Source organism: Hippichthys cyanospilos, chromosome 14 (genome assembly GCF_059441005.1).
Source record: "Hippichthys cyanospilos isolate Australia breed blue-spotted pipefish chromosome 14, RoL_Hcya_1.0, whole genome shotgun sequence".
In the NCBI taxonomy this organism is placed as follows: Eukaryota; Metazoa; Chordata; class Actinopteri; order Syngnathiformes; family Syngnathidae; genus Hippichthys; species Hippichthys cyanospilos.
The window spans coordinates 5,718,681-5,731,885 of record NC_142382.1 but is presented as its reverse complement, the minus strand read 5'-3'; the positions used below and the strand labels follow the sequence as shown (position 1 = coordinate 5,731,885).

General features: G+C 37.9%; 2 protein-coding genes across 7 annotated transcripts in view; both read right to left on the bottom strand.

Annotated features, from left to right (window-relative positions):
- Positions 1–4,996, bottom strand: part of asap3 (ArfGAP with SH3 domain, ankyrin repeat and PH domain 3) — a 31,316-nt gene extending 26,320 nt beyond the window's left edge. For both annotated transcript variants that reach the window (XM_088433739.1, XM_088433740.1), the window contains exon 1: positions 4,664–4,996. In XM_088433739.1, the coding sequence (XP_088289865.1) occupies positions 4,664–4,789 (126 nt within the window). In that variant the 5' untranslated portion in view covers positions 4,790–4,996. The remainder of the gene's footprint in view (positions 1–4,663) is intronic.
- A 5,026-nt stretch (positions 4,997–10,022) lies between these two features.
- The window catches only part of e2f2 (E2F transcription factor 2), a 49,708-nt gene continuing 46,525 nt past the window's right edge, over positions 10,023–13,205 (bottom strand). For all 5 annotated transcript variants that reach the window (XM_088433976.1, XM_088433977.1, XM_088433978.1 and 2 more), the window contains 4 exons: positions 12,993–13,154; positions 12,808–12,922; positions 11,864–12,029; positions 10,023–11,276 (listed from right to left, as the gene is read on the bottom strand). In XM_088433976.1, coding sequence (XP_088290102.1) covers positions 11,008–11,276; positions 11,864–12,029; positions 12,808–12,922; positions 12,993–13,154 — 712 coding nt within the window. In that variant the 3' untranslated portion in view covers positions 10,023–11,007. The remainder of the gene's footprint in view (positions 11,277–11,863; positions 12,030–12,807; positions 12,923–12,992; positions 13,155–13,205) is intronic.

Sequence of the window (13,205 nt, the reverse complement as noted above, 5' to 3'; positions counted from 1 at the left end):
ATCGATATCGGGCGGATATTTGGCAGTGGTATCAGTGGTAAAAAGTGGTATCAAAAATTCCTATTCATTTCGATTTTTTTTTCCGCATACTTTTGCCTTTATTACTCGCAATTAAAAATTGTGGCTAAAAGGAGCAAAATGGAACTGAACCGTGCTTGGTACCAGATGGGCATACATGCATTAATCAATCGAAGCGAACACAACCCTACCTATCAACGCCTTTGTTCCATTCGTAGCCTTCCTCTGTTACGGCGCAACTGGATAATGAGATGTGGAGGCGCCCCAATGGCTGCAAAACCTGCCCCCTGCAGGGTTGTATTGTTCCCCAAAACTCCCCACCTCCACATATGCTGCTGTGTTTTGGATTAATAATGCATGCCTGTTTGCACTGTTTTTTTTTTTAACTTAAAAAGTGACTAAGTATGAAGTGAGTCATGTTTATATATATATATATATATATATATATATATATATATATATATATATATATATATATATATATATATATATATATATACATATATATATATATATATATACATATATATATATATATATATATATATATATATATATATATACAGTATATATATATATATATATATATATATATATATATATATATATATATATATATATATATATATATATATATATATATATATATTTTTTTTTTTTTTTTTTTAATGTATTAAATATAATACGTCATTTTCAGTCATTTTAAACCAAATTTATTCAAATTTTTCAAACTGGGTCTCAATAGACAGCTAGCTCCGTAAATATTAGGAATCAGGTGAGAAACTCCATGACATTTCACACTGGTAAATAATATATTAGGGTGAGAAAATAAGATGCTTTTGTGATGCAAACATGTGGGAAATGTAGCCCCCTGGTGGCAATTTTTTTTGTTTGTTTGTGCACATTTTTAACTCTTTAGGCGCCAGAGGTTTTTTAGATAAATATTCTGTTTTCGTCTCACCATTTCAAAAGGAATTCGCTTGAAAATGGTTAGCATTAAAGAGATACTGTAAAATATGCTACTTTAGCACTGAAAAGAGTTAAGCCTCATTCACACTGTGGATAAAATATGTATTGGAATAATTGTATGGCATTGGCCTCAATTAAAGAAAAAAATTAATGTTTGGGCCACAGTTGTGCGTAAAAGGCATATTTGTCCCAAAATTTTGCAGGGTCTCTGTGCAAAAGAGGCTTTCCTTAGGGCGTGTGCACAAGCGGGTGTAATATTTCATCAACGACTGTTAAGCGATCCGCATGTTGTGGGCACGTTGACGTCGGTCCGAAAACGTACTTTACACTATTCTATTTCAACATAATCCAAACATATCTTTTTGACAGCAGCTGCTGGAAATGACAGCGACGCTAGTCGCGAGTTATATTTATAAGAACGGATAACTGTCGTCATGGTGTAGTAAGGTTAGTAAGCGAGCTGCAGAGTGGACACGGGGGAGGGAGACGGGGGAAGGAATTGCCTAACCCCGCAAACCACAATCATGTCCACATGTTACCCCCCCCCCCCCCGCCCCCCCGCCCCCCCCCTCACTGTTAACCAATGTCCCAGATTAAATATAACCACTATATGAAAGATGCTGCCTTTAACATACACTATGTACCCTTGCTTCTATTTTGACTGCTATAAACTTTACAAAAAAAGCAAAGAATCACTCATGGGTTCTAATAACATCTGCTGTGAGGTTCTTGCTGACACATCGGGACTGCAATGACGTCCTAGAATCTCTCAAGAGTTGACCCCGTGTTTTGCACAAGATAGGACAGGAAGGACGAACCGGCGTGGATTATTTGCTTTAAAGCAAAGATCACAGCAGCCTCCTTTCCTCTCTTCCTTTGCCCGAGAAGCTTCGGGAGAAGAGAATTTAAGGTCAAAAAACAACTCAAAAGGGGAAAAATTGTTTTTAAAGCTAAAATGTTGGATACATATTTTATGTCCATCTATTTTGTGTTTCTATGACAGACAAACGGAAAGGACCACTGTAAAATTCTTTCACTTTAATTCATTAAACACAAACGAAATGACTGCTTCTCAATTATATTTTGCAAAGAGAAAATCTTTCGTGCCCCCCCCCCAATTCAAGCGTCAAGTATAATTAAGTTTATTATCTATAAAAATTGTATAAGTACAGCTAAAACTGAATCCTTTTTATAAATCAACTTTGAACTACTTTTTACAGCGTTTATACAGGTTACAGGTTAATCTAAAACTGAAAAAAACAGTGCATCGAAGAGCCTGAAAAAAAAAAAGATACTTTACGTGGCAAAAACAAAGCATTTTCCCTCGGGTGATTCGCACCCCGCCCAGCATGACCTCGCGGGACCCGCCCACTATTTGACAAAGCCTGCTATAAACAATTAAAGAAACAATTATATATTGCTTATGTTTTTGTAATAATTTGATCAACTGCAACTAAATAGTTTTCTGTAGAAAGTGCAAAGGCAAACAGAATTTTCAGGATTTTTGGATGGCCAATTATCCACAGAACAGTTACGCTCCACTTTTAGAACCAAAACGGGTGGAAACCTTTATTCAAATAACTTTAGGAAATCTATACAGTCTATAGAAAAAAAAATAAAAATAAACAAAAAAAATAGGTGCCACCAACACTAAAAAATGGGTTTAATTTATTTAAAAAAAATGTTAAAAAAAAATGACGGGCCACAAATGGCCCTCGGGCCACATTTTGGAAACACTTGTTTTAGGACTGCAATGTAGGGAAAGAGGCAGATTCTGGAAAGATCATCTGCAGCCTATTCGAGCCCTCAAGACTGAATTTATTGGCCTTCTAAAAACATAATAACATCATTTGAAACATTAAAGTTAAACGTAGGCTTCGATGATGCAAGCAATTTCTTTTTCGCGAACATTAAAGTCAATTTACGCTTCTTTATAACCCGACATCAAAGACGGTGAAGCATCTTCAATGGCATTTTGTAAAAACTGACTAGTTGTGTTCTCAATTACCATAAAATGAAGCGTTCTGGCAAGATTAAAGACAGTAATGTGTTTTCAATCAGCCGTGACCTCTCTTGATGTTTTTTAATAAAGCAAACACAGCTGTTTATAAACAATGATGACAATTTCTTGTTGATTACAGTAAAAATCCAGTAATCCATTTTTTTCAGAGTCCAGAAATTCAATCTCAGGCATTTATTTATATATTAACGTTTTTTTTTTCAAGTGTTCAAAGTGTGTCTTAAAAATGGCTGGTACTAAATGAATTAAGTAATAAAGTAATCTATAATTTGAGACGATTAAGTACAAAAACAACTGATTTCTGTATTCAAGTAATAAATAACTTTAGGTACTTTAGTACGCGAAAACTGTGATTGAGGTCTAATTATTTTCAGCGGGGACTTGAGTCAACTCTGCAAGCACTAGTGATACCGTATCATCGAACTGTGTCACGCTTCCAAGAAAGTCCACTGTGAGGCGCACTAGACTTTGAAAAAAATCCTGTAAAATAATGTGATATATTTTGAAAGTAATTTCAAACGTTATCTCACTTGTAACTTATTAAATGGTACAGAAAACAAGTTTGTTTGACTAGCATGAGCATAATTTTGTGTTTTTGATCAAAAAATGCGTATTTGTATTTGTCTTTTTTGACGTCATATTTTGAGAGCCATCTTGTAAGATCAAAAAATAGGCATGGAGGGCATGATAAGCATCATAACTTGAATTTGATTGGTAAAACTTCACCCAGTCATCTTCCAGATATGATAGACATCATAAAAATTATGTGTATTTATTAGTTTGGACACATAACTGCGACATGTCCTCCAGCATGCAAGTTCAAAGACGCAAGTTACGTATGTGTTGCAGATTAAGTTAGAGAAGTTGAGATTTCCCACATTGTGATAAGTCAGTGAATGCAGCGCCAGTGTTAAGTTAAAAGCCTCAAAGCAGATGTTTTAATTTTTCCTCGACACAGCGCAAATTCATTTGACCATAAAATACCCAAAGTTTATGAATGTTTGCGAAAAAAAGGCAAACATAAGTGCCCTTTTTATTGAGCAATATTCAGTTTAGCAAGTATACTTGTTACTTTTTAGCTTTGAAAATTACACGAACCAGGTCAATTTCTTTTCTTTTTCTTTTCTTTTCTTTTCAAACAAGGCACAAATCTTTAATCTGTTAAATAAATCAAATAAACCAGTTTCAAAGCATCCAAATTATTTCACGGACCCCACTTTGAGAACCACTGGTTTATAGGATGCATCCATACTTTTGGCCTTCGTTTCTGGCAAAAAAAAGCACATCAAAGTGTAAGAAATGAGCAAGCCCCTGTCGCTTTGTTGCGGCCACTCTAAATTAAAAATCAGGCCCCAAATAGCCCCCGGGCCCTATGTTGAACAACCATTTCACGTCCCATATATACTTTTATCCTTGCTTTGCGGACCTAACAAGTTATTTAACCTTCACAAACCATATATTTAGCACAAAATGCACTTTGAAACTTGCTTTGAACTGTTTGTGCATTTGAACACTGGAAAAGCCCCGTGTGACACATTCGAGTAGTTTGTGAGGAAACTAAGGCAGGCAAAAAGTAGGCCAGTCTAAAGGTGAGCATTGCGCGGAAGTTAAGAGTTAGCAGAGCGCAGGTAAACAGTCAAGCTTGCCCTCACTCACCTCCTCCACGGCGGACACTGTGCTCCGACAATCGCTCATTCTGGCCTGAAAGGTGGACGTGGCCGGTGACGACAGATCCTCATTGGTCAGAACCACAAAATCCGAAATGCTGATTCTCTCCGGCATGTTTGCCTCCACAGATTTCCTCCGAACAAAAAGTTAGAAAAGTCAAAGCACGGCGTTCTGGTCAACGACGCAAAGTTTGCGCACGCAATTAATTCCCATCGGAAGCCTGCGAGCACTGCGTTAAAAGTGGCCAAAAAGTATTCGATCGAGCTGGAAGGGAGAGTGTGTGCGTGTGTGTGTGTGTGTGCTGCACACTCCGACGCTATTGTGCGCCACACTGACTGGAGGGAGGAGGAAGAGGAGAAGAAGCAAAGGGGGAGGGAGCGAACGCAATCGTCACGTGGGAATGTTTTTGCGGCGCTGCAAATTTCCAAGCCCATTCTCACCTTTCAACGCTTTGCTACTGGTTTCCATGGTGACGCAGTTCTGAAAGCAAGCGCGTATACCCTCAAATACCTCACAAATACCGCTACGTGATTCTTTTCAATGAGGGGAAAAAGTCACTTCAAGTACTTTTAAAATTAATCAGAAAAGAATCCACTCATTTGAAATAAAGCGTATTTACAGTGGGGGGAAAAAAGTAGTCCGTACTTCCCTTATTTGAAGTTGCCAGCTAAATTAAACAGATGGTAGAAGTATATAATTTTGTGATTCTATAATCGATCATACGTAATTAATAACTGAATACATGGATTTCTGACAGATTTGGAAATGTCCGAATGCGTTTGAATGCATCTCACGTAGATTTGTAATGGTCCATTCAAAACTCCATTCAGTACTGTTTACATGCAAATGTTCATTCATATGTAGTGCCTGCGAATGTTCATTCATATGCATTGCCCCTTTTAAACCAATAAATTACAATTACAATATTAACATAACCTTATTATTACTTTAATTACAATAGCTGGATTGCAAATGTGTGCTAATGTTAGTGTTTAGCTTGCATGCTAGCTGTAGCTGCTATGCTAATTGGTAAAGTTTCTCCTTAAAAAAACGGAAAATTTTAGTAATTTTACCATTGACAACTGTGTCGGTTTCAGTGCTGCACACCACTACATCTAAAAACCTGTAAAGTAAAAGAGAGGACTAGTTTCAAACATCAAATTTGTCGACTTGACAATGTTACATATCGTGAGTGAGTTTTAGTATCTTACTTTGTTGATGATTCTAATTCGCAGACTTTATTCTTCAATTTTTTGGATTTTAGGGAAATTTGGAAAATATACAATTTACAACTATATGATCATATTTTTTGTTAATAAATATATTTATGGATCACAAGTCACACGTTTTTCACAGCTTGGATGATGTTGCAAATTGTGATATACTTTTTTAGTTGGTATAACTTAACATGATAATTGGATTTGAGGGTGCTGTTTATTTATTCCCACCCTCGGCCTTATGGCGGTGTATAATCTTACCGCCGAAGAAGACGAACGAGGAACACCTCTCTAATCTGTCCCTCTGAGACGAGTCGTCTCTTCTGTCTGACCTCTGTGACACGAACTGATCATCTGACGCCACGAAAGACAAAAAGCCAAAAGAGGAAAGTCATTGAAATGTGTAGAGAACATAACACCTGCATGCTGTGTTCAAACACAAGATGTTTGCCTTGGGGGAGGCACTGATACTTAACATTGTACAAATGGGAGGCTTTATTGAGGGGGCGCTGTCCAAAAAGTTGAAAAAAAAAACACTTTTAAAGGTGATCATCTCTGCAACCCAATAGAAACCTTTCAACACACACCAAGAAAAAACTGACACTGGTGCTCTGTTGATACATAAATGGACAAACTCCTTCTTGTGCTGCTTGTCCTTCAGTTGGCAATGAAGGCCGCTGCATGTGCGCCATTGTATGTTTACACACTGCCTAAAGTGTGAGCCAACACAAACATGGCTCATGTCGGCCGTGCGCTTTATTATCACCAGCAAAACACTCTATTTATCGTTGGAGTTTTCTTACAAGACAGCGAGGCTTTGGCAAATTCCAACCAAAACGTATTTAACACTAATTCGGTCGAACTTTGTTTGCTTTGTGTTTCAGTGAAAAAAATTGTCAGTACACACAATCGTCGGGCATTCATTGGTCAATAGCAGTTCCAAATCAGCCACTGATTTGATTTCTCAGGATCAGAAATAATATTCACGGGTCAGTTTGACCCAGGCAACTATGATATTTATATATATTTTATTTTGTATGAATGTATTTATGAGGTTTATAAGGCTACTGATTTGATTTGATTTCTCAGGAACAGCAATAAAATTCATGGGTCAGTTTGACCCAGGAAACTATAATATTTATACATATTTTGTTTTTTATGAATTTATTTAAGATTTTTCAATATATGTTTTTAAATTGCATTATTTTATATTGATATTATGTTATATATAATATTGTTTGATATGATTTATAATTATTAATAATAAATAAATATGAATACACAAGTAATAAAATCATCATATAAATCATGTAATATATTACAATTTAAAAATTATACAGAAAAATAATGAATACATCAATAAATTATTAATAACAATCATGCATCTCAGTAAACGTTATCAATGTTTATGCAGCAAATGTTTCAAATGAACTGTTTGTACTTGCAGTGAAACTTTAAAATGGGTCAATTTGACCCGAGATACGTTATATGCTCAGCAATCGAATAAATTTTAGCTTACTAACCATTTCCGTTGCACATAAGTTAAAAAAAAAAAAAAAAAGAAGAAAATCTAGTCTGGTGATGTCAGGTCTCATAGGAAAAATAAATGTTGAGTCAGTTAAACCCAGGAATATGTTATTTATTCCAAAAGCATCCAGAAAACGTTATTCTACTGTTTTATGTGCAAATACATATTTTCATGGATGTTTGGTGCCACGTTTGACAGCAAAAAGTTATTTCACTTGCAAGTGGGCCAATTTGACCCACAATGTAACACGGGGGTTAAAAAGCTCTTCGTGAAAAAAACGATTGGCGTTAGTCCAACCACTGACTGATTAATTTATCCATTAAGTCTGCATACTTTTGTCCATATAACGCAGGCGCATTATGCAGGCTGCATACATCATGCCTGTTCAAGGCTGATGTCATGCAGTCTCGCAATGTCCCGACAATACCCTCCTTCAGTTTCTTTGCGGGCTTTTAGTAAAGAGGCCCTGCTTTTGTGCCCGCTACCAGCCTTCACAAGGTTTACGGCTTTTGTGTAACCCAACAAATCGGTCTGTTCTCATCGAGCAGCAGAATGCGCGCCGGATAATGAGCAAAAGAACGAAGATGGGATTTGAGAGAAAAAGGGAGTGCAAAAAAACGGGATAACGTGAAGGGTCTTTATGCTGGCTCCCTCTAGTGGTATGCTAAAGAATCACTGAATTAAAGTGAATTGTGAAAAGTGTAATGTTAAAACTATTATTCAGATAGAATGCATATTATACTTTAATATCATAATATATGTGAAAAATTCAAAATATGAAAAATCCTACACCACACTTTTGGAAAAGTGATGATGTCAAGTCCAGAGTATCATGTGAGTCATTCCTTTCTTCTATGAAATTGAAAAATGAATATTTATGTTATAAAGAGAGTAGTATTACTTTTGAAGACTTGCATTATTGGAGCCCAGGATAAGCCAATCATTGAAGTCATTGAAAGGATTGCAAACGTCATAAATTGGCCACTAGCGCCACCCGGTGGTTTTGGGGTGTCAAAACAAAAAAATTCTATTGCTGTAAAGATGAATGCAAAAATCGAGGGAAATGCATGATATATAATATGTCCAAAACTGAAAATATTTTCAATTTTGAATGGCAGTAAACGAGCCTGACATGGGCTAAATTTGACACCTATACTGTGTACCTCTTGACCTCTGTTTTTCAAGCATTTGGACGAGACAACTGTGGCATGTTGAAAGTTGTCATGTTTTGACAATCAATGCAATTTTTAGCCTCCTACTGTATTTTTGTATGCTTTTCATTTGATATCACACATAAGAAAAAAAAATCATCAAAATTGTTCTCCTTTTTTTTTAAAATGATGTGGTCCCAGGCCAAGTACATTTACTGAGTAATTTCATGTTTTAGTATTTTGACCAACTAACACTTGGAACACTAAGTACTAAGTATTTTGTGGAGGTGCTAAAAATTTTGAGATCCACTACTGGGCAGCAGAGATCTTCCTGAAAGATTATCGCATTTCCCAGCAGCCCAGAGGACAACCCCCCCCCCCTATCCTCCATTGGTGACTCAGCTCCAGCAGGTCCTGCTATCAATTTACGAGCTGCAGAAGGAGACCCGCTTTACGGTAATGCGGCCCCTCTTCTGGGCCGCATGCATGACGGAGAATGGTGAGGAAATGAGACTTTGAATCATTGTACTTTAGCATTCCACATGCTGAACTTGAAGTGTGTTCAAAAGAGTCTGTCAACGATGTTGGACCGTTTTCAAAATGTCTCTGATTTCCCGAGGCAGCACACAGTGGAGATGGGTGGTGCATGGGGACAAAAAGTCAATCCAAACTTGTCTCTGGCTGTCTAACCTGTTTGTGAGTCACAAATGCGGCGTGATGTGTTTACGTACAACATGTAGAGTAGACTTTTACACGTCATTGGTATGTCTTTCGTAACACCGTTACAAGTGATTGGCCAATCTGTAGCCAGATTCCCTAGCAGTCATCACTAAATACTGTTTTACCTGTGTGAAATTGAAATATGAAAAATCTCCACCTGACTAAATCTGATTACTTTAGACGCTTTTTTAAAATAAATGCTGAAGGTATGTGAAAAGAGAGTCCTACAGAGCTCAATTAGAGAGCAACAAGGTAAATATTAGAACCACTCATCGAGCCCAAGAAAGCGCATTTCTGAGGAAAGTCAATTATCAAGTGGGCCAGACTGGTAAATAGGATTATTACCGTAATTCCTCAAATATAACATGCACTTTTTCCCTCAAAAATGAAGGTCAAAAGTATGGGTGTGTCCTATAAATATATCAAAGAATGTTTTTGTTCAACACTATTCGAGGAGTTTTGACACACAGGTGTGCACAGTATTTGTATATCAGTCATATTTGTACTTTATATGATTACCGTAACAGGACGAGCTAAAGGGTGGACGTCAGGTGGCTGTGAGTACCTGGTGCCTGTTGCAGCTAACAGCCGCTTGTGTTAGCGTAGGTTGTTACAGCAATATTTTCAACAAAGAAGCGAGCAGACTGAACCAACATCCGAGTATGTGTATGTGTATATATATATTATATATAATATTATATATCGTACACACAGGCAGATGTGACACCATATTTGACAACTTTGCAAGGAAATAATGGCTTTATTTTCATGTTTTAAACAAACAACCGCAATATTACAAAAATATTAAGTGCTGCATGTGATACAAAAAAATAATCAGCAAAAATAGGTATAAATACAAAATAATCTATGTACAAATACCAGACAATAATGCTGATTGAAATTCCTACAAGTTCTCAAAATCTACATTGTAAAACAAATGTAAATAAAACAAAATCACTCAGGCACACTGTATAAAACCTATTTCCCATTGCTGGCAAAAAACGAAAAAAAAAAAAAAAAAAAAAACTATCACACCCAAACACACACTTTCAAGTTTTGTTAGGACAGGATATTAAGCTTACTTCTAAAAGCCCAAACAATTGCCATATTAGATTTAGAGAAACACACACATTTGAACGCAAATGATGAAACTTCTTCAGAAATACGCAAAGTGTGCATTCGTAAGTCCACATTAATTTCAAGCTGAATTGGAATCAAAGCTTCCAATTGAATAAGACTTAAGCACCTTCGAAAAATTAGTTGAAAATACTTCACATTGCTGATAAACGACTGCAGATAACGTGTTTTTTTCAGTGCTGTATTATGGCTTCATCTTAGTTCCTCTGTATGATTGAAACCTCTAAAGCTATGAAACGGGCAATTAAAGCTAACGCGAAACAATACTGCCCCCTGGAGGCCAAAGACGAATCAGAACGAGAATGAATTCCTGAGTTAAACGCGCTACCTGAAATGATTGAGATCCTTTGAGGAGTTCTTTTTATAATAATAAACAACAGCATTGCTGTTTAATGACAGATTATTTGAATTTCGACATGGATTTGCAATCGGCAGTAAATGCAAAATTTAAACGTAGGAGCCAAACATTTCTTTTGCTTGAATGTTAACAGGACTCCCAAATATCTTCACAAGCCTTTTCGAGAGGGGCGGGGCTTACATGGCTTCGTATTTTCATCCTTTCCAAGTGCTCAGTCAGCTTTACAAGAGATCATTGAGGTCGTACGTGTTGAAAAAGTCGGACACGCCCTCTCCGTCCTCCAAGCTCCACAGGTAGTCGCTGTGGTCCAGGTGCGGGGAGAAGCTGACGAAGGGACCGCCTCCTCCGCCGCCCCCTTCGCTGGGGAAGGACGCGCCTGGTAGCTGGTCTTCGGTCATCTGCAGCAAGCTGGGCGGCAAACCCAGGAGACGCTCCACGTCCAGTGGGGAGGACGAGGACGAAGTGGCCGCGGCCTCTGTGGACAAGCTCGCTGCGTTCGGGGGAATCGGGAAAAAATGTGGAAAATGTTTTCATGGGAAATGCGGCAAACGGATCGATATTTTCGAACGTACTGTCCAAATAGGGCCCTTTTGAATTTGAACATTTCCGCAATAGTTATTGCAAATGAACTCAAACGGTGGAGCAACACATGTCGACAGACAATAGTATTCAAAGGAAAGAATTTTTTAAATTCTGTGTGAAGATGGAAAAATGAAGTCTCAGTGAGACTAGTGGTGGCCATATAAAACATTTTTCTCGAAAAATAAAAGTCTGCTAGCTGAATGCTAACACATAATGGAAAACACCAAAGGAAGGTTAACGTATTGAATCTGTCACCTTGTTATAAGCCTTCGGCAACTGATATTTGTACACAAACGGTGGAGCAACAAATGTAGATCAACAACATGCCAATACATAAAGGAAAATAATTTTAAAGAAAAAAAAAACCCTCTTGGGTTGACATTCTCTTTATATCTGGAAATATCAACAGGCTAAAACCCTCATCTTAACTTCTAACCCTAATCTGAACTCAAAGCCTTTTCTAAAATTCCGAAACAGGAAGAAGTCCAAACATACCTTCAACAGGCTCCTCTTTGATGCTGCCCAGGCTGGCGGGTGCGGCGGTGGACTTTTCTGGCGTGACCGAGCTTTTCACGGGACTGGCGTCTTCCAGACCCTCGTCGGGACACAGGTACACTTCAATGGGGCCGTTCTTACTCTTCAGATAGATCTGTAATGAGCCCTGATGGGAGGAGGAATACAAAAATAAGGATTTTGACGAGACATTAGGGACGGGACGAAACAAATTACACGAGACGAGATTGACATGGGATCTTTGTGCACGTTTTGTACTATAAAACGATGCGTAACATTATGTAACAACTGTAAATATAAAAGAAGAGACGGGCTCATAGTTTTAGCTACAGTTGAGATCTTGGCTAATACTGAATAGTTTAATAAAATGCACAAAAAAAATAAATAAATTCAGTGATTCTATTTTATTTGGCTCGATAATGTTAGTACCGAAGTACAACCGACAAAGAAAAAAACAGATTGACGCGCAAATGTTTTTAAAAGCTTTTAAAAGCGTCGTACAGTATGGTTAAAAAAAACAATAAAAAAAGTGCACAAATCAAGGCTTTCTGTCAAAGGTTATCAGAGAAATTGTGCTACTTATGGGAAGATCAATGCTCATATTACTATTGTTTTCTTTTTTGTTAAATTATTATTATTGTTTATTCATGCAAAATAGGCATTGTATATTGTTTTTTTTTAAATTAAGTCTGTTTTTGCTTGATTTTAAGTTAAAAAATAACGTTTTTCATTACTCATATCATATCTCAAGTTCATATTTTTTTACGCTTTTAACACTGCCTTCCATCAAACCTAAAACGTATTTTTGAAATATACTGGTAAAGGGGTCCTTATAAAGGCCACAAGAGGGCGCCAAATCGCAGAAAGAACGGGGTGAGAAAGGTATGGAAAAGTCAAGCGCGACGAAATAAAAAATGTCTCCTCACCCCCGCCGTGTCGGGCACTTGCAGCTTGGTCTCTGAGGGGGCCTTGACGGCGATCACCGTCTCATCCCGGAGACTGCGGATGGAGCGGATGTCCTGGTACGTCACGTAGCCCAGCGTGCGATCGGCGGGTTAAGATCAACAGTCGCCGAGGGAAAAGGAGCGACGGGTTGCGACGCCAAGGATATCTTTGGTTGTCTTTGTGCTCGGTGAGCCGCCTGAGTTGCGAGCTGCTGGAGCGGATGAGCTCGTCCAGCGATCGCTCGGCTCGCTCCAGGTCTCCCAGCTCGCTCTGCAACGCTCGGGCTTTCTCTCCGCCGCCGGCGCCGCCTTCGAACACATCCCCGACACTGCCGGAAAGACACCCCCAAAAAAACTCGCTGCATTGAAAGCATCAATCA